The sequence below is a fragment of the Cygnus atratus genome, chromosome 1 (genome assembly GCF_013377495.2).
Source record: "Cygnus atratus isolate AKBS03 ecotype Queensland, Australia chromosome 1, CAtr_DNAZoo_HiC_assembly, whole genome shotgun sequence".
In the NCBI taxonomy this organism is placed as follows: domain Eukaryota; kingdom Metazoa; phylum Chordata; class Aves; order Anseriformes; family Anatidae; genus Cygnus; species Cygnus atratus.
The window spans coordinates 186,988,532-187,008,745 of NC_066362.1; the positions used below are offsets into that span (position 1 = coordinate 186,988,532).

At 44.7% G+C, this 20,214-nt stretch overlaps 1 protein-coding gene across 1 annotated transcript in view; it reads left to right on the forward strand.

Annotated features, from left to right (window-relative positions):
• The window catches only part of FLT1 (fms related receptor tyrosine kinase 1), a 112,073-nt gene that overhangs the window by 66,902 nt on the left and 24,957 nt on the right, over positions 1-20,214 (forward strand). Inside the window, exons 13-16 of the mRNA XM_035542796.1 lie at positions 3,370-3,660; positions 8,333-8,479; positions 13,534-13,665; positions 18,877-18,983. Coding sequence (XP_035398689.1) covers positions 3,370-3,660; positions 8,333-8,479; positions 13,534-13,665; positions 18,877-18,983 — 677 coding nt within the window. The remainder of the gene's footprint in view (positions 1-3,369; positions 3,661-8,332; positions 8,480-13,533; positions 13,666-18,876; positions 18,984-20,214) is intronic.

The following is a 20,214-nucleotide window of genomic DNA, read 5'->3' on the forward strand; positions in this document are numbered from 1 at the left end:
TTGGTGCCACTTGAAGCCAGCCTGAACCACACAAAACCAAGTGTAAGAGCAGAAAGTGTCTAAACAGAGATGGTGATCCCTTATAGGAAGAGGAGCTGCTGCCCTTTGTAAGAGGGATAGGACATAAAGGATCCCAGAGAGCAGATGGCGACATCCCTCTCCTTGGAGGCTATATTGGTCAGGCTGTGCCTTGACGATGAGGAAAAGTGCATGCTCCAGTGGAGCAGCTGTGCTGGTGTGAGGAGTCTCTTTTCTATAGGCTGAAACCACTGGGAAGGTGTTGGGGAAGCAAAGCTCATCTCAGCAAGCCTAGTTTTGCAGTCAGCCCCTTCATGGAAATGCAGGTGTAAGAACAAGAAAGTGTAGCAGAGATGACCCACTAACAACAAGCACTTACTTTTAAATTACTGTAAATCTCTCATAATTTTTAGCAGCTCAAAGTGCAAGTTGCATGTGGGTTTAAGGGAGGTTTGAGGGTGGTATAGTTTTGTACCCTGTGCCTGAGGGTGTAGGACAAGAAATCCATGGGCTCTGAAGTAATTTTTTCCTACTGCCTTTTTCAGATGAAGGTAATTTTGGGGGTATTGACACACTGACCTATTTCTAAAGCCAAATCTTCACTCAAGGTACAAAAGTAGTTGTGAGCCTTATGTACAAGTGACATGGAAAGGTGATTTCTGAGTTCTCCTGCTTGCTGATACTGAAACAGTCCCTGCAACACCTTTATACCAAATTTAACTGTGATAGCCCCACTCCCTCCAGCCTGCCCCTTTCCCTACATTTTGGGCTGTTTTACTGGCACACAGCAGGCCCATGGGTGTGTTTGCAATTACAGAGGGTGAAACAGGAACAGCTCTGCCTTATCTCCCTGGTTTCCCAATGTCACTAAGCGCATTTTATTTTGAGATTCCTGATGGCGCTTGGCAAAGATAAACAAAATCTTCCATCAGGAAACCTGGGAGCTATTTCCACAGGAAGCTTCAAATCACTAAAGTAAATAAAACCCTTTTACATTATTCCCAGCTATGTTATTTAGCTAGCCTGAGACTGTAACAATTGGTGAGAGGTGTCATATATTAGGGGGCTCATAGCCTTTAAACAAATGATTCTTTCAGAATCCCGTGCATTTTGCTTTTGTCCCTAGATTTATTCAGAAAATAGTCTTTCTTCACAGACGACACATCTAGGAAGAGCTCCAGACCTGACAACATGGAAGTAGTTGCAACTATATTTTTCTGTTGGCACGCTATCCTTCTATGTTAAAAATAGATCACTTGCCTCAGTCCCAGAGGATTTTTAGTTCCATCTTTAGAGTTTTGCTTGGCTCTTCCTAGATTTTACTGAGCACTGGCACCTGTGAAAGCCAAAAATTATCAGTATTCTAGGCCAGTGCCCTGGCTTTCCCAATACATATCAGAACAATTTCAGATACACTGTGGGTAAGATGCAGCACTTTCTTAGATCAAAACTTTGGACTTGGTTGGATTTAAATGTTCCTGAATTCAATGTTTTTCAACAAAATCAAGCATGGGATTCGCTTCATCTAACTTAAGCGTTAAAGTTGGGTATCTAAGCCTAAACTGGTCATGCAAGAACACTTCATAATTAATCATGAGGGATTGGGATCTCTGGAATTTGACTCATCTGAAGACAATGGGCTACACTGCTTTCTGGAGGTACTTGTGTCATTCCATGACTATAAACTTTTGCCCGTACACAAAACTAGTAGATGTCTGCATTTTGAAGTTTTATGTTAAATATGCTGTACCCCCTGTAGGGAAAGGTTTCTTTCATTTTAGTGGCACTTCCAATTGATACATACTGAACTGAAACCAGAATCTGTTTCCACATGCCCTTCCATATCAAAGAGCATGGTGATGGTAGTCACTTATAAATAAATTAATTAAAGGCTTTTTATAGTTTTCTTTGCCAGAAAGAGGAAAAAAGAGGACCACAATGAAATATAAAAGGAACAATTCATCACGAATCCAGTATAAAATATTAGTATTGGGGATTTAGGGAGTCAGAAGAAGATTTCTAGTAGATTGGTCAATCAATGAAAGAGATTACTGAAAGAGGGTGTGGGATGTTGTTCTCTGGGGACATATTCTTCACCCTGCTGCAGTGACTTTAGGCCTGAAGTGACACTGACAAATGTGGAGCTGAATGAAAGTCTGGGTTGAGCTGTTCATGCTCTAAGAGACAAGAAAAGAAGGCATAATTCTCACTTATGAAGGATGAAACCGATCTTACAGTCTTGAGGCAACTTCACAGCCAAGTGCCGTAGCAATTAGCAGTGAGAGAACAATTGAAAATGGCCAAAGCCGATTTCACTGGAGGGAGAAGGAAATGACTTTATCAGAATATTGGCTACAAATAAACCAAGAGAGGTTGCATTCTAGGAGAAAAACTTGGAAGTGTTTTCTCTTGGGAACTCGCTTCTACTTTCACTTAGGTCAGCAGCATGGCTGAGCCCCGGTGAAGAGGGCCAGGAGGTGGCCAGGAAGGCCATGGGTCCAGGCCCTTCCGAAGGCATTGGAAGCTGCCGTAACATTGCATCCAACTGCCCATGTGTCTTTGCAAGTCAGGCTTTTTACGCTGTTGGCTAAATCAGTTCCTGCCTGAACTATCTGCTATGCAAAATCCTTGTTAAAACTCAAGTCGTATTTATGCTGAGGAAATGGTTGGTGCAGTGGCCCTTGATTTCTCTCAGGTGATGTTACTCACCTATATTTGATGCTAAGCAGTCTGCATAGAGTGATCTTTTTCTTGACACTGCCTGCACTCAGCTGGCACCAGGCCAGAGAATATTGATTCTGCTTTCCTCTTGGGTGGCTGATACGCTTGACATGCATGGAGTAAATACCTCTGTTCCGATGGAAATTCAGGCACGTAACCACATATTCCATAATTTCTCTGAATTTTAAGCATATTAAAAAAAAAAAAGAAAGACATCACTTGTCTGACTACTCATAAATAAAAAGAAAACAATATATCCAAACATGATGAGCTGAGACCAGAATTTCTGTCTTTTTTCACAGTCCCAGCATGCTGTCTTTAAATAATTCTGCTTTTGGTACCTTGCCCCAGTCTGTCTTAACTTGGCATAACATTTATACAAGCTCGATACTTCCAAGAGCAGCTTCAGTTTACACGAGCTGATGTCCAAGCCCAAGCGTCTCGTAGCTCTAAGACAAATTATAAGAATAGTTGGAGCCTAGCATATGAAAGGAAAGATTAGAGACTTCAGCAGGAAGACAACGACATTGATCAGTTCAAAGGTTTCCTGATAAAGGGGAAAATATATGCCATGTTAATTTTGGCTCATTCATTTCACATAAACTAAAGGGTGTTCTTGATTTTTGACAGATGTACCGAGTGGATTCCACATTAATTTGGAAAAAATGCCCATTGAAGGAGAGAATTTGGTATTGTCCTGTTCAGCCAACAAATTCCTGTACAAAGACATCGCTTGGATTTTACCGAGGACAGTCAACAACCAAACGAAAGCAAGAAGGGCCCTCAACAAGGAGTACTCCATCACCCTCACTCTGACCATCAAGAACGTTTCCCTGGCACACTCAGGCACCTATGTCTGCCGAGCAAGGAACATATACACGGGGAAAGAAGTGCTTCAAAAGAAAGACGTTACAATCAGAGGTGAGCACTGCAACAAAAAGGCTGTTTACTCTCGGATCCTCAAATATAAGAGCACAAGGAATGATTGTACAACACAAAGCAATGTAAAACATTAAAGGACTCATTAAACAGTAACAGGTGTCTCACATCATCTTGATTTTTTATTGCTGTTGCTACCTTTCAGGCCCTGAGGTGGTGCACATTCCCCCATGGGTTGGACATAGGAGGAATAGCAAACAAAATCATATCGCATGAGCTTCCAGTTGAGTTCAGACGGGTGTTTTCTGCTTTGACAAAGCACGTGGAAGCTGGGGTTTGGAAGATCCCCTGTGCTACATTTTGCATGTTGTTCTTTTTTTTCTCTTGCTGTGTCTCCTACTGAGCGATCAGGAAAACTTTGGATCAATCTTTTCTTCCACTTTGATATCGGCCTCGTCAAAAGTGTCAAAGCTGAATAAACTGATTAACTTAAAAAACTGCTGTTTCAGTCAACAACGGACATTTAATAAGTTAACTTTAATGTGCAGAATGAGCACAACTCAGTTTGAGATTGACTGGACTATATATTTTTTATTTTAATCTGATCTTGATGGACTTATAAATATTACCTGCTGAGCAAGTTCTAATGCTTATTTATTTGAAATTATTTTCTACACTAAAGTACATTAATCTTAAAAAGTATCTTCTAAAGGAAGTATGCAGGGAAGAAATAAAAATGTTGATATAATGCACAGACCTATAATATCATTTATAATAATGATGATTTAAAAACTGACAGACGTGAACTGTGTTTCTCCAAATAAATCCAGGTAGATTTCCAGTTGCTGTGTTGGTCAATTTTTAAAGTCAGTTCTGCACTAATGTAAAAAGCTATTGATAAAAAGCATGAGTATTGTTCCTGGACTGAAGATACAGGAATTTGTAATGTTGTAATTATTTTATTAAAAGAGAAATATCCCACTAACATGGCTGACAAGGTTGCAGCCAGCACAGTGAGAGGTTTAATACTTATTTTAAAAACAGAGGTTCAAAACTGAATCCATTAAAAATATTCATTGCTTTTGGTATCAAATGACAATTGGATTTATTATGGGGATTAAGAACCAACTAAACTGCTGAAGGAGAATTAAGGGCAACCTTAAACTTCCTTGTGATTGTTTCCCTTTTTGATTCCTTCGTCACGATTTTGCTATGAGATGTTTCTGTGTATTATAAATTCTGTATAAGGAAGAAGTTACTATTTTTAATAGATCTGATAACTTTATTTTTTTACAATACATAGCTTTTATTATTTTTGGTTACATTTATGATTGATCATTCATATAGCATTTACATAAGCCATAACAAAACAGACCGTAGTGACCAAAATAGCTACAGCGAAGGAACAAAGTGGCTGTGCTTTTAAAATAGAGGGTGACAACATGACAGTTTCTTGCGCTTGGGAACTCACCAGACTATTTCCTCCTTTAGGTATCAAGACTGTGTCCCACGGCTAAACTTGTCTTTCACGTGGGAATTGCTTTTGTCAAGTGTGAAAGGGTAAACAATAGCATTTCCCCATAATGCCAGCTTCATGGAGCCTAAAATGCTTAGAAAACAATTGATAACCTGGAAGTTGTCAGAGTAAAGAAAAGAATAATCATTTATATCTTGAAATGTCACCTATAGCCTGCTTGTATACAGTAGCTCTTTTGTTCATTATTAGTGTGATGGCTTCCAGAAACAATGTGTTCTTGCAAAGGGACCTGGGTCTCTTTTTTTCCTAAAATACGCCTAAAAAGCAAGCGAAATCATTGGTGATGGCTTAAAAATGGGGCAAATGTGCTCTGTAGCATTTGCAAGTCTTCAGAAGGATCACAATACAGAATCCCCTTTTTGATGAGGCTATTTTGTGAGAAGACATTTGATGACAAGGTGGGCGGTGATGACAGGACGTTCTGAATTTTCCATGGCCTTGGGAGCCAGAGTGTGATGACTTGTAGCAGCCAGTTGCCAGGCAATATGACTGTGGATGAAAAAAAAAAAAATTAGGCCATTAGCCTGCTCCTCCATGAAATGGTTGTGAATTGCAATGATGTGCATTACTGCTGGGTGGACGTCCTGCCAGCCTGGTCTTGACTGGTGCTCAGAGGGCCACGCTGTGCAAGGACGTTGTGAAATCTCTGTGGGGCCACCTCTATTGGGAGGCACAGAGAAAACTCTCTGGAAAGCAGTTCTCAGTGGCCAGATAAAGACTACTGTCACTTTTGATGTCCTCAGAGGATGGGGGAACCTCAGTGGTTTGGGGAATTCCTCTGCCTTTTGTTGTGTAAAATATTATTTAGGGAGAAAGGTGTGAATTATATTTCTTTCTTTGTTTTCCTTTTTTTTGTGTTAAAATTAAAGCTTGTATTTATATTTTTGTACTGGTTAATAAAAGTAAGTGAACAAACAACATAACAGTAACAAAGGGCAAAAAATGGACAGAATGGGAAGTATACCCCAAAATGAACAAACCTTAATGTGTTCTCCCCTCTTGCCATTGATTGCTTTTGGAAATGGAAATCCTCCCCCATACCACCCTGGGTCTGCTGTGTGCTGTGACGTTGGCGCCCCCTTCTCCCTTCTGTGACCTCTCGTCACTGCCCTGGGCCAAACTGCCTACAATGAAGTTCCCTGGGGCAACTGAGAGCAGAGTCTGGCTCTTGGCACCCAACCCTGAAGCTTTGGGGCAAGCAGAGCAGGGAGGCAAAGCCTGTGTTTGAAACTCCCACCCCATGGCTACGCTGCAAAACTGAGCAGGAGAAAGCAGGTGGCTTGCAAACCTAACCCTCAGGTTGAGAGAGTCCTTGAAAAATCAGCTGATTGCAGCAGAGAAATTATTGGAAGTATGTGAATGATGACTGGATCTGAGTTTTAAAAAAGAAAGTTTTTAATATGAAAACCCAACTTTAGTGTATGGCTATAAACAAATTAAAATTAATCACAAATAACTCATGGAATGTGTGGTTTGCCTTTGTTTGTGTCATCTTGTCTGCCTTCATTTTGGATGTCTGGGCTGGGGTGTCCATCATTTATTGCTGATAAATGCAAAACATGGGGCTCTCCTCAGCTTGTGTATGTGTGTCAAAAGGTGCCTGCTCATAGACAGATTAAAAGCATGACAAAGCTTTTAGTTCTGCGGGGTTCATGCACACTTTGTAAGCTGGTGGTGCGTAGGTGCTTAACATTTCAGGAGAGCTTTTATTCACGGCTGGTAACTTAATGATTGTGAAGATGGAAATGTCTTATAGACAGTCTTTTTTTTTGTGAGAGGATAGAGTATAATCTTTCAAACACAGAGTGTCAGAAATTTAGCTGGTATTATACTTGAACTTGGGGTATTGATATCTACTGCAGTCCAAAAGAAAAAATCTGCAAGGGGAGTTTTTTTTTTTATTATTACTTTATTTTGTTTTATTTCATGTTTTACAATGTGTGTCTCACTGTGTTAGTGACTACTAATTCTGGCAGCATCTTTGAAAGGAAAACTTGCAAATAATTCAGTTCTTGCGGGGCTGGGGAATTCAAGGGAATCTGCAGTGCATCTGCATCTGTGAGATTGCTCAGGAGCTCTCTGGATTCTCCACCACTGCTTTTAAGGAAACAAAATACCAGAAAGGATCGTGTGAGAGTTGCCAGTGTGACAGAGATGTGTTACCATATAATGCACATAAATGCTGCAAGTACCCTGGTCTTTGTCAGAACGCCTTTCAGCCCTGTATGAAATGGGGGAAGGAGTGGTAAAGTGCTGAAAAGAGGATAAGAGGGATTTGCTGTTTCGCATCTTTCCGGGATGACTTTGACATGATGTCTAGAGTGTTTTTGAAATGCCCTTCTGTTCAGCCCTCGAGCAGAAGCAGTACAGATGAGCCACGCTCCCAATATTCACTGTCACTAAATGTCATGGATGTGTTTTATTGCATTGTGTTTGCCTGGATTTTGGTAGATTAAAGTGAAACAGGAGCCGCGTCGCTATGATGCATGGTGTGCTAGCACTCAGCTTCGGCCCCTGCCATGAGGGTTTCCAGAGTCCGTGGGCTGCTGGAGGACATGGGTACATTTCTCACCAGAGCAGCTTTGGCAGGCGAGCAGTGATGTGGTTTGGCCAGGCCTTGGTGTGCTCAGCCAAATATGTGAGACACAGAAGTGGAAGAATTTGTGAAGACGTTGGGACATGTAACACAATGCTTTTGTGCTCATCGTTTCTCATTTTAGGCTGTGTGGGCTTACTGAATGCAATTCATAAATGTGTTCTTTAAAGTAAGTAAATGATAAAATTCACATTTGTGGGTATCATGGTGTGTTGTGCAGTGCCATCAGTGATGTTCTGCTGCAAGGGTGTCCTGCTGATTGTTGACAGCTTTGGTCTCAGGGTTTCCTCCTTCTGATGTTTTCATAGAAATGTGGTGCTTTTAGTAAACCAATGTGGTTGATAATGGAACTGAGGAAATCTGTTAAACGAGGTCAGTGTTGGGTGTTTGTTGGCCATCACAACCTGCTCCTGCTGAGTAACAGGAGTACTCAGCACACACCGAACACAAAATGGAACAGTAAATAAGATCTGTGAACAACTAACTAGCAATCTCTAACATCAGTAAAGGGCGGGTAGTGAGGATAATTTAGCCCCCACAGTTACAGGAATGTAAAACGGAGGTGTTGTTTTGTCTCGTAGCTCAAGAGGCACCAGCCCTGCTGCGGCAGCTCATGGATCAGACTGTGAACACCAGTAACTCTGCCATGTTGGACTGCCAGGTTCATGGCATCCCTGAGCCCCAGATAACCTGGCTTAAAAACCATCAGGAAATACACCAAGAATCAGGTGAGAGCTCTGTATGTCTCCCCACCTTGTACAGACTTTTTGTTGTGTCCTTTGTGCTTTCAGAGACCATTTGAACTCCAAAATGTCAACCAGGCTGGAGGTGTAGACACAACAGGTCCCTGTGGATTCAGAGGGAAAAATATAGATACTAATATCTCATTTTACATCTTAGAAGAGTCATCTCCAGAGTATCTTATTTCTCTTCATTTACTATAGAGGGAGCCTAAAGACCAGGTGTCTTGGCCAGAGTACAGATAGGCAGGAGAAAGTTAAGCTTGAGTGAGGTGTACAAGTACCAGGGGAAGCCTCTGGTCAAGCATGCAAAGTTTGTTCTAGATTCACAGCCTAACTGCCAGGCTAATTCCATCTCTGGGGTCCCTAAAATTGAAATGTGTCTGACTGAACCAGGGGAATCCAATGTTTCCTGCAGCAGAAAGGAACAACTTCCCAGGTGACATGCTGCTACTGCAGGAAAAAATTGGGAGATGTTTTCTGCTGTGTCCAAATTAGCTTCAAACATCAGTTTATGCTACTAAACTTCCAGCTCTGATATGGAAGTGTTCCTTGGAGATTTCAGGTGGAAGTGAATGATGGGGAGAAAAGGAAAACCTTTCTCATGCAAATTCATGCACATTCAAATCAGGAGCACACAATGAGATCACATTACGGGCTCAGCAAAAATGGTTCAGGAGGTTTGGTCTGTAGAAACTTGAATCCTGTGTAGTCTTAAATACCAGCATTTTAGAAAATTTATATTTGAGGTTCTGTCCTGCCTTGGAAATTACTATGGCATTGTTGTGGTTTAGCCCGGCTGGCAGCTAAACACCACACAGCCGTTCACTCACCCTCCCCCCTCCCTCTGTGGGATGGGGGAGAGAAATGGGAAAGTGAAGCCTGTGAGTTGAGATAAAGACAGTTTATTAAGACAGGAAAATAATAAGAACAGTAATAATAATAATAATAGTATTAATAGTAATAATGTGTACGAAATAAGTGATGCACAATGCAATTGCTCACCACCCGTTGACCGATGCCCAGCCTATCCCCGAGCAGCCGGCCCCCCCCTCACCCCGGCTAGCCACCCGTATATATTGTTCAGCATGACGTCAGATGGTATGGAATACCCCTTTGGCCAGTTTGGGTCAGCTGTCCTGGGTCTGTCCCCTCCCAGCTCCTGCTGCACCCCCAGCCTGCTCGCTAGCAGGACAGAGCGAGAAGCTGAAAAGTCCTTGGCTTGGTGTAAGCACTGCTCTACAACAATTAAAACATCAGCATGTTATCAGCGCTCTTCCCATCCTAATCCAAAACATAGCACCCTACCAGCTACTAGGAGGAAAATTAACTCTGTCCTAGCTGAAACCAGGACAGATATCCACCCCTTATTCCATACCATTTATGTCATGCTCAGGTTACACTCTTTCCAATACCTTCTAATTAATCACCATTTTCATCTATGATATATAGCAATCATGGTAGTGATGACATACAGTATTATATGATAATTAACATACTACAATTCAACTCATGGGCTATTCTCACCCAGTATTAGGTCCCCTTGAGGTACACACCGGACCTCCCCATTCTTTTGCATTACCCACCAAGTGCATCCAGGTCCCTGAGCAAAAGCAATCCCACGAATGGGTTTGCCTTTTCCTGAGGCAGGAGTAGCCCAGACTGTCTTACCCAGCATGTTTCTTACGTGCACTACAGGAACGTTATCCCCTTCTACAGTGCGTAACAGGTTTGATTGGGCAGGTCCAGCTCGGTTGGCAGATCCTCTAGTATTGACTAACCAGGTGGCCTTTGCCAAATGTGTTTCCCAGTTTTTGAATGTCCCAGCACCCATTGCTTTCAGTGTAGTCTTTAACAGTCCATTGTATCTTTCAACTTTCCCGGAGGCTGGTGCATGATAGGGGATGTGATACACCCACTCAATACCATGTTCTTTGGCCCAAGTGTCTATAAGGTTGTTTCGGAAATGAGTCCCATTGTCTGACTCAATTCTTTCTGGGGTGCCATGTCGCCAGAGGACTTGCTTTTCAAGGCCCAGGATAGTGTTCCGGGCGGTGGCATGGGGCACAGGATATGTTTCCAGCCATCCGGTGGTTGCTTCCACCATTGTAAGTACGTGGCGCTTGCCGTTGCGGGTTTGGGGGAGTGTGATGTAATCAATCTGCCAGGCCTCTCCATATTTGTATTTCAGCCATCGTCCTCCACACCAAAGAGGCTTTGATCGTTTGGCTTGCTTAATTGCAGCACATGTTTCACAATCATGAATAACCTGTGCTATAGTGCCCATGGTCAGGTCCACCCCTCGGTCACGAGCCCATCTGTATGTTGCATCTCTGCCTTGATGGCCTGAGGTGTCATGGGCCCATCGGGCTATAAATAATTCACCTTTATGTTGCCAGTCCAGGTCCACCTGAGCCACTTCAATCTTAGCAGCCTGATCCACCTGCTGGTTGTTTTGATGTTCTTCAGTAGCCCGATTCTTGGGCACATGAGCATCTACATGGCGTACCTTTACAACCAGGTTCTCTACCCGGGCAGCAATATCTTGCCACAATGCAGCAGCCCAGATGGGTTTGCCCCTGCGCTCCCAGTTGTTCTGCTTCCATTGCTGTAGCCACCCTCACAGGGCATTTGCTACCATCCATGAATCAGTATAGAGATAGAGAACTGGCCACTTTTCTCGTTCAGCAATATCTAAGGCCAGCTGAACGGCTTTCACTTCTGCAAACTGACTCGATTCACCTTCTCCCTCAGCAGCTTCTGCAACTCGTCATGTAGGACTCCATACAGCAGCTTTCCATCTCCGATGCTTTCCCACAATAAGACAGGACCCATCAGTGAACAGGGCATATTTCTTCTCATTTTCTGGTAGCTTGTTTAACCTTAAACAAAACCTGAAGTGCATTCAGGAGACATAACAACAAGAGCATGCTGGTCTGAGTATCCCAAGGATATTCAACATCTTGGAGAGCTACCGTAACTAGCTCGGGGGATAAGAGGGTGGTGAAGGAGGAAGGGAGAGTGAACAGGTAGGAAAAAATATCTTCCCCTGTCCCCTCCACAGATTGGCTCCCTGATGAAAAAAGGCAATAGGTGTAATTGCTAATAGTTTCTGAGATATGGTTTCCGAAGTATAGAGTCGACGACAGTGCTGAGTACAAATACCAGGTTAGAGTCATGACCAGAAATCTCATCATTTCATAAGCCATCGTTACACCACACAGTACCATAACAATCTTAAACCAGGGCCCGGAAAGGATAAACAGCATGACAGGGAGCACATACAGAATGTAATGTGCTATAAAACTCAATTTGGGAAACAGGCACAGCAGACTTGAGATTAAGGCAATCAACATTGTGACTAGCAACTATTATGCAGGTCGAATACTTATACCAATTTTAGTTTAACACACTCTGGTCAAATCTGTCGCTATCTCAACCCTTCGGGCCCCACGTTGGGCGCCAAAAGGACTGTTGTGGTTTAGCCCGGCTGGCAGCTAAACACCACACAGCCATTCGCTCACTCTCCCCCCTCCCTCTGTGGGATGGGGGAGAGAAATGGGAAAGTGAAGCCTGTGAGTTGAGATAAAGACAGTTTATTAAGACAGGAAAATAATAAGAACAGTAATAATAATAATAATAGTATTAATAGTAATAATGTGTACGAAATAAGTGATGCACAATGCAATTGCTCACCACCCGTTGACCGATGCCCAGCCTATCCCCGAGCAGCCGGCCCCCCCCTCACCCTGGCTAGCCACCCGTATATATTGTTCAGCATGACGTCAGATGGTATGGAATACCCCTTTGGCCAGTTTGGGTCAGCTGTCCTGGGTCTGTCCCCTCCCAGCTCCTGCTGCATCCCCAGCCTGCTCGCTAGCAGGACAGAGCGAGAAGCTGAAAAGTCCTTGGCTTGGTGTAAGCATTGCTCTACAACAATTAAAACATCAGCATGTTATCAGCGCTCTTCCCATCCTAATCCAAAACATAGCACCCTACCAGCTACTAGGAGGAAAATTAACTCTGTCCTACCTGAAACCAGGACAGGCATGAGTAAAGGCAACAGGAAGAACTCTGCGTATTTGTCAAAGTGAGTTGCAGGCATGCACAGACCTCCAACACAGTCACTGAACTTTATATACAGCCAGATTCTGTGAAGTTTTACCACGACCACATAGTTGTAGTGTGCATTATTCACACTGTCATCTAGAATGGATGTTATGTGCTTAACTTTGGCATAATGCAACACATGAGGTTAGGATCCAGGAAGACATTTCTACAGGGTAGGTCAGAGCACTTTAGTTAGCTGCCTGGAATAGATGGTGGGAGTACACTTCAATGGGAATGTGGTTCGGATGGAGCCAAACGCACAAGTGTGTACTTGACTGCACATTTCCTGGCTATATCACTCCTGAAAGGCGGGCTGAGGCCAAATCTGCTGCCTGCCCCTTCCTTGCTTGCTGGAATATCATCCAGGCTGGTTTAAGGTTTGACCCAGCTGGAATAAGAGAGGTGTTGAAAACTGCAGGTAACTCCCATGTTTTAGGGTACACCTCATGGGACCTCTCCTTGCATTAGCTGGGGTCCTTCTGAGAAGGGGCCCAATGTCCCCAGCCACACGAGCAAGTGAGCTGGGGCTTGGGACTGCTCAAAGCTGTAGCTGCTTCTGCAGTGGAACTGCTCCTGTGAGTGCAGTGGTAAGCAGTCAGACCACCCATTTTCTAAAACTTGGAGACATGATGAGAAGCTTGCTTGGAAGAGTGTCCAACCACAGTGCTAATCAGTACACGAGATACCAACTGCTCCCAGGTTAATTCCCTTAGGCTGAGCTTTTTCACTCACACAAGTGCTTTGTAAACACTCATTTCCAAAAGGTTCCCAAAGCTTCCAAGCATATTTGGCTTTCTTGCAGAGAACACTGCGCTGTACAGTCTGCAACTCAGATTTCTTTTGGGAAAAACTTGAAGCAGATATTATTACACAAGTGTCTGTTTTTGTTTATCCCCTGGCTACCGCTCATTGCAAAATATTTCATTTCACAGGAATAATTTTAGGGCCTGGAAGCCGAATGTTGTTTATTGAAAGAGTAAAAGAGGAGGACGAAGGACTTTACCAGTGCATAGCCACCAACCTAAAAGGGTCTGTGGAGAGCTCAGCGTATGTCACAGTACAAGGTAAAGGTGCATTACGTGGGAAGAGCAAGCTTGCCCGAGTGATGGTCTTGTTCTGGCTGGAAAGGTGGGGGGGTATGACTTGGGGAGCATGTGGGGAGCTCTGAAAGCAGCAATCTGAAGGAAGTCCTAGCAAGGGAAACGTACCAGGTTGGAAAGGAAGCCTAACAGGAAATGCTAACTCAGAGAGTGTTTACACTGACCTAAAAAGAAGAATTGCTTCAGCCCAACAAAGATCAGGTCAGGGTAGAAGACAGATGTAAATTTAGCATCATCAAAACAAACAAAAAAACAAAATAAGGAACACCCTCCTACCCCCTCATTTTCCCATTTCAGGTTAATTCCACAAAAATTAGAGGTCTGGGATATTTTAATTGGCTTATTTTCAATGTAAAGTGAACTGCCAAATCAGACCTGAAGACTTTAGCCTAGCAATAGGTAGAAATGCATTTTAAAGGTACTTACTGTAAGAAGTAGGTATGATCTAGTGATTTCTGTAGCCATTACTTGAGTTATTTTGCTATTCCTTTAAACATCCAGCATTGTTCTGCCTTCTGCCAAGCTTGACTCAGACCTGAGTCACCTCAGTGACTTCCACTAAGTAATTGTACATTGCATTAAAATAAAGTTAATTCAGTGACTTTTCAGTTTCATTGAATATCTTTTTGGTTCATCTGTTATGAGATAGGAGAAGCAGGTTGACATTCTCCATGTAAGTCAGTGCCATGTATGAATTTGATATAACCTGTCTTATTGATCTCATTTTTAAGTAAATAGTCCTAAGTGCATTTAGTTTCTCTTTTTAGAGAACAGTTTGATTACCACCTGGTCTCTCAAGCAGGGATTATGTCTTTGTAGCTGTTCTCATAGAATTGCTAAATGTATCTGAATGCTGCTGAGTATTTGGATAGTGCCCTACAGCAAAAGACAATTACAGCTGGTAAACCAGTATTGATTTTCTGCCACGAGTGTGTCAGCAGCCTCAGTTAATGGGTATCATTGACGATACAACAAAGCTCTTTTAAAAGATCAGGGATAAGAATATGTACATGTGGGCTGGCCTAACGGGTATAATCAGGGAGTTAAAAACCCCCATCTCCTTCTGAATAATGCTAGGGTTTTAATAGCTATTGTAATCACTAAAAGAATGACTTGTCCTTAAGTACTAGCTGTCCAATGCAACCAATGCTAATTGATAGCTCTGGACAATGTAATTCATTATGGTATTGATTTTTGTATCATTGTATCTCAGCTATTTATTTCAACCACACTCTTTCTGTCAGATGGCTTCTAGGAAGTCATATCTCCTTGTACATGAACCAGAGAAAATGAAGACAGAAGCCAGGAAGGCTTCTTCTCTGGTTACATGCCCTGCGGGGACCGCTGACGATGTGCTTGCGTGATTCCTATGGGAGCTCTTAGACGAGCAGGAGATGAAGTCTACTGTATTAAAATTTATAGTCTGAGACTAGATGCAACAGAGAGAGAGATTTTCTTATCTGCTGTCATCAGGGAAAATGCCTTTCTACCCCCTCTCTTCTGACTGCACAAGGGGATGTCACTGGAAGCATCTTCGCTCACTCCAGACCTGGCAGTCTTCTCCGAAGTGGAGTCCCTGTCCTCCTCTTGGGGAATGGCAGCCTCACAGACCATCCCTCAGCCTGCAGGGACAAAATTGAGGGTTTAACATGGGTCCCTCTCTAGGTTTTACCCCTTCCTTGCCTTTCTCAGCACACACACCATGCCACTGCCACTGCCACAAAGCCGTCCACTGTCCCCTGGCTTTCCAGATCAAAGGCGGCAGAGCAACGCCCCACGTCGGTGGCTGTGCTGAGCAGATTAGAAGGGCAGTTTGCAAATGAGCCAGGAAGGAAACTGTCTGCTCTTTTTATTTCCTCTGAAAAAACATTCTTATGCTCACAGATAAAACAATGCGTTATTTTTGTACCAGCCATGGATGAATGGATGGTGGAATCCAAGGGCTGTCTTTAATAATCACAGCCCTTGTTTGGTTTGGAAGCCTTGCTCGTAGGGCTGCCTGAGGAGACAAGGGACTGTGTTTGCGGATATGTTAGAGCAAGCTGTCCATTTGTTCTTGGCTGAGGAGCTGAAGAGGCAGTGAATCTGAATGGACTTAACGAGGACAAGAAATGGCTGCCTGAGCAGCCACAGAGGGGACACAGGCTGGACACGGAGGGGACATGGAGGGGACACAGGCTGTCTCGGGCAGCTTTGCTGCACTGCTCCCAGTTGCCACTGAAGCCATGTCCTTACTTCTTCTGGTGACCCTGGCACACCGCTCCCTCCCAGTGGGAGCCAGTGAGAGAGCTGGTGGCAGAAGTGCAACCGCCTGCAAGGGTGCTGGTGAAAGAAGGAGACCATCACAGTCACTGAAATCCAGGCCTGTAACAAGCAAATGAATCCAGCAAAATGCCCTGAATTAGAGCTATTGCTTCATAACTTCACGTGATCCCTGCTGATGGGAAAGGAAAGCATCGCATTTGTGAAGCATCCACTGAACTGCTCTGACACTGTGGAAAGGGTGTTTGCTTCTCATGTAACTGTCTCTGTACCTACCCACCTTTCCGACTTTGTATCTCATAAAGCTGTTGTCCTTTTTGGGCCACACTGATTCTGAAGTCATCAGGAATGTTTCCATGAAGTTTATCTGGAATTCCCTTGTTTACTGAACGTGGTTCAGCCTGGGTTATGTGGATGACCGTAAGAGAAAAGAAGAACATCAGGGGACACTTAAAACTCCTGATACTACAGGGGATCTCCAAAGTGGGTTGGAAGAGAGCCCTGGAGGTGTCTAGCCTGGTCTCCAGCTCAAACCATGAACATCATCAACTCTACCTCTAGTCAGAGGTGGTTTTGGCTGAAATGCAAAAACCTTCAAGGATGGAAATCCCTCAGCATCTCTGAGCACCCTTCCCAGTGCTGCAGGGCTGTGACCACAAGATCATTTGGGTCGAGCAGGGCAGGATCCATTAGTGTAGGGGTGGGGGGCACTTTGGGTGCAGCAGAGAGGAATTGGTGCCTCATCCATTGCTTTTTCCTTGCTTGACACCCGAGTGCCCTACCCTACCTGTTTTGCTTCAGATCAAGCCCTTTTTTACCCTGCTGCAAGGCGTTCAGCCAGCTCTGGCTGCCAGGCTTTAACAAGATTAGGAACCCAATGTTTATAACCTAACCCAACCCCAGATTGGAGAAACGTGCTCTGGTTTCCTAAAGTCACTGGGGCATTTCACAGACAGTGCCTTTGCATCCCTTCACCAACTCCCGCGTACAGGAGCTGTGGGGAAGCTGCTGCCTCCTGCCCGGGGCGGCTGTGTTGTGTCTCACAGGTTTTGTGAGCCCTGCCATATGGAACAGTGGCAAGAAAGGAACCATCAGCCCCTGCAGGTTCTGCTGAGCAAGGGTTAGAGGCTGTTACTTGCCATCTGCATGGGTGTTGCTCAGACGGGAGGAGCAGATCCCTGTGTAAAAGGGAAGCCGAATGCTAGTGGACAGGCAAGCTGCCTCAGGATGTATCATCTTTGCCATCAATACAGCCTGTATTTAAATCAAGTTCTTTAAAAATACTCATGCTTTTGAAAACACTCGTGGTATTTTGTTGAAATAGGTACTTTTTACCTCCACTTAGAGTTGTGTTTTCCTTCAATGAGCTTTATTCTCAAAACTCCAGAATGGATGTGCCTGCAGAAACTCAGACACGGGGCTGGATATATCACCTTTAGAGATTAAATATTTAGGTGTTGTGCTAGTCAAGCCACAGCTAAAGGAAGCCATTTAAATTCTGCACAAAACTCTGCAGCCTTGCCCCAAACCAGGCAACACCTCCCTCTGCATTCCCTGGTGAGCCCACCAGCGAGACATCACTCCTTCCTTCTTCGTTTGTCAGGAGCAACACCGAGCTGCCTGGGGCCTGAAAGTGCTGCCAGTGGAGTTGACAAAACTACTGTGAAATCCTGTGCAGAATTACTCCTTCTTGTCCTCTCGTTTTCTCTCTCCGGAGGGTGTATCAGAATAAAAGGCAGAGCATGATTTCTTCTTGCATTTGCTACCAGTCGGATGGCAAACATATTGTGGGAAGCGTGGTATTTTGACATGATCACAGGATTTGCAAAACAGACTGCTCTGAAACCATTTTATGAGTCCCTAAGTAGCAGTCTGAAGTGAATTTTATTTTGGCTTTTTTTTTTTTTTTTAAATCTGTCAGTCAGCTCTAATACTCTCCAGATTTCTAATGCTCATGTTTTCTCGCTGCTCCCTTTTCTGCTGCTGTTGTTTTTGTTTTTCCCTTCCTGTGTTTGATTTGTTCTGGGGTTTGGAGAGCCCTCCGTGCTCCCTGCCAGCTGGGCTCTGCCAGCTCCACTGGGCACAGTACGGGCTCCATGTCCCCCTGGGGAACCACGGCTGTGACCGCAGGAGACCCAAGGGCACGGATCCTGCTGGGTCACCACGGGATGGAGGTGTGAGCTGAGCCCCCAGCTCCTGCTCCTTCTGATTCATCCAGACCACGTGAAGGCTTGTGGACCCCTGCCGGCTGTGCCACGACCCTTTTAAGCATCCCCAGAGAGGTTCTGGGTGATGGCTGTGCTGCAGGGCTCAGCAACCAGCACAGAGGGGCTCCCCCGGCAGGGCTGGAGCAGGCACAGTGCCCAGGGAGAGGCAGAAACCCCCCTGGGCAGCAAAACCCAGGCAGCAGCACTGGAGCCATGGGTGTCCGCAGCACCACAAGCTCCCGGCGTGGCTCGGGACCAAGTGATTCCCTGCCCTCTGCTCCTCTCTCGGATGCAGACGTGGCCAGATGGGTTTCACTGTTGTATCGTGAAACTGCATGAGCAGGCCCACACACATTCTCACACAGAGAAAAAAAAATGTCTAAAAATACCCCACAGCTGTATTTCCAACTCAAAATGAAACGATCGTCTGACCGGCCATCCCTCACCTGGTTGACTTCACCTCCTGCACCCCTAAGAGGGGCTGACTTTTTACCAAAAAGTTTTCTGATGGATCTAGTGCTTTTTTTCTGCATTCAGTACAATGGCTGTGCTGAGGAGACCTTATTTTTCCAGTCCAAACAGAGATTAATGCCCCATTGAATAGAAGCTGGTCCTTCCTGGTATTTTATTTTAATGGCAGAGAACCACAAACCGCACCTGGCTTTGCAGGTCGTTTTCTAAAATGCTTGCTGCTTGATTTTCCCAGGCACACCAGAGAGGTCAAACCTGGAGCTGATAACCTTGACCTGTACCTGTGTGGCTGCGACGCTCTTTTGGCTCCTGCTGACTCTCTTCATACGCAAGCTGAAGAGGGTAAGGCTGTGATATGGGGGGAGATCCCAGCCGTGGTGCCTGGCTCTCCATCATCTTAAAAATTTATTCCCAGGCTACTGAGATTACTAGGAATATAAAAACTGGGATTCACTCACTGTGACTCCCTGTGCAATCACCACCAGGCTGCAGATGGATGCCCAGGGAATGACTCATGGGGCTGGGTATGAGTAAGCAAAGCTGGAGAGCTGAGGGCTGGGGGCAAGGCTCTCAGGCTTGCGAGCATTTGGGTGCCTGACTCCAACCAAAGGCATTCCCATCCCTTTAAAAGCTGTGGGAGTTTGGCACGTCAGTGTCTTTGAAGATGGGAGTGAGGAGGAATGACAGATCCTCACAGACCCGGTGAGGTCTGGTGTGTGCACAGTGTCTGGTACAGTTACATCACTTGCGAGGTGATGTTGTACTGAGGTTGTTTTGGCAGGGCAGTCTCTCATACAGATACTCCTGTATCATCGTGACAATGTCAGTTGCCTTCCTTCTCGTCCAAGAGTGCCCGGGATGGTTTAGCTCTCCTTTCTGCTGACAGCCCACCATGCCACCCCTAAACCCACAGGTCAACACCGAAAATCCAACCCTGCTGCAGTGCAGAAGGACCTTGGAGCATCTCAGGGGCACAGAGGGATTTGAGGGAAAGGAGGTGCTGGGACGATGGGGTTCAGTGTGGGATAGGAGAAGGGGAAGGGCCACACAAGCCCCTTTCCCCATTCCCACTGCCCAGCAGCACTGAGCCCTGGCTGCATCCATTGCCCAGCTGGGCAGGCACCGGGCATCCTTTCTCAGCCCCTATGGCTGGATGCGCTCCAGCTGGCTGAGTGTGACAAGCTGACTGCAGCCTGCAAAACCATTTCATCGCAGCCTGCCTGCATTTTAGGTTTTACATGGAGAACTTCTGTTGACTGATGGGAGTGCAGGACCAGGGCTGTAGGGCAGTAGTCGTCCTTCCTGCCTCCCTACTGCTGCAAGCTTTTGTAAGAAGAAATGCATGGGAGACTTCTTGGGGGGAGAGAAAAGTAGAGGTTAAAGCTGTGGAGAAACTTTATATCTGTACAGAGACAAAGCATTTGGGACCAGTTCTGATTTCGCATCAGTAACGATAAAGTAATTGGTAACAGGACTGCAAAGTTGTGGGTTCAGCCCTTGGAGAAATGTAAGTTCTAAAAGTAGCAAGGAGTTGCAGATTTTTTTGTTGTTGTTATTTGTTTCTTAGATTCTT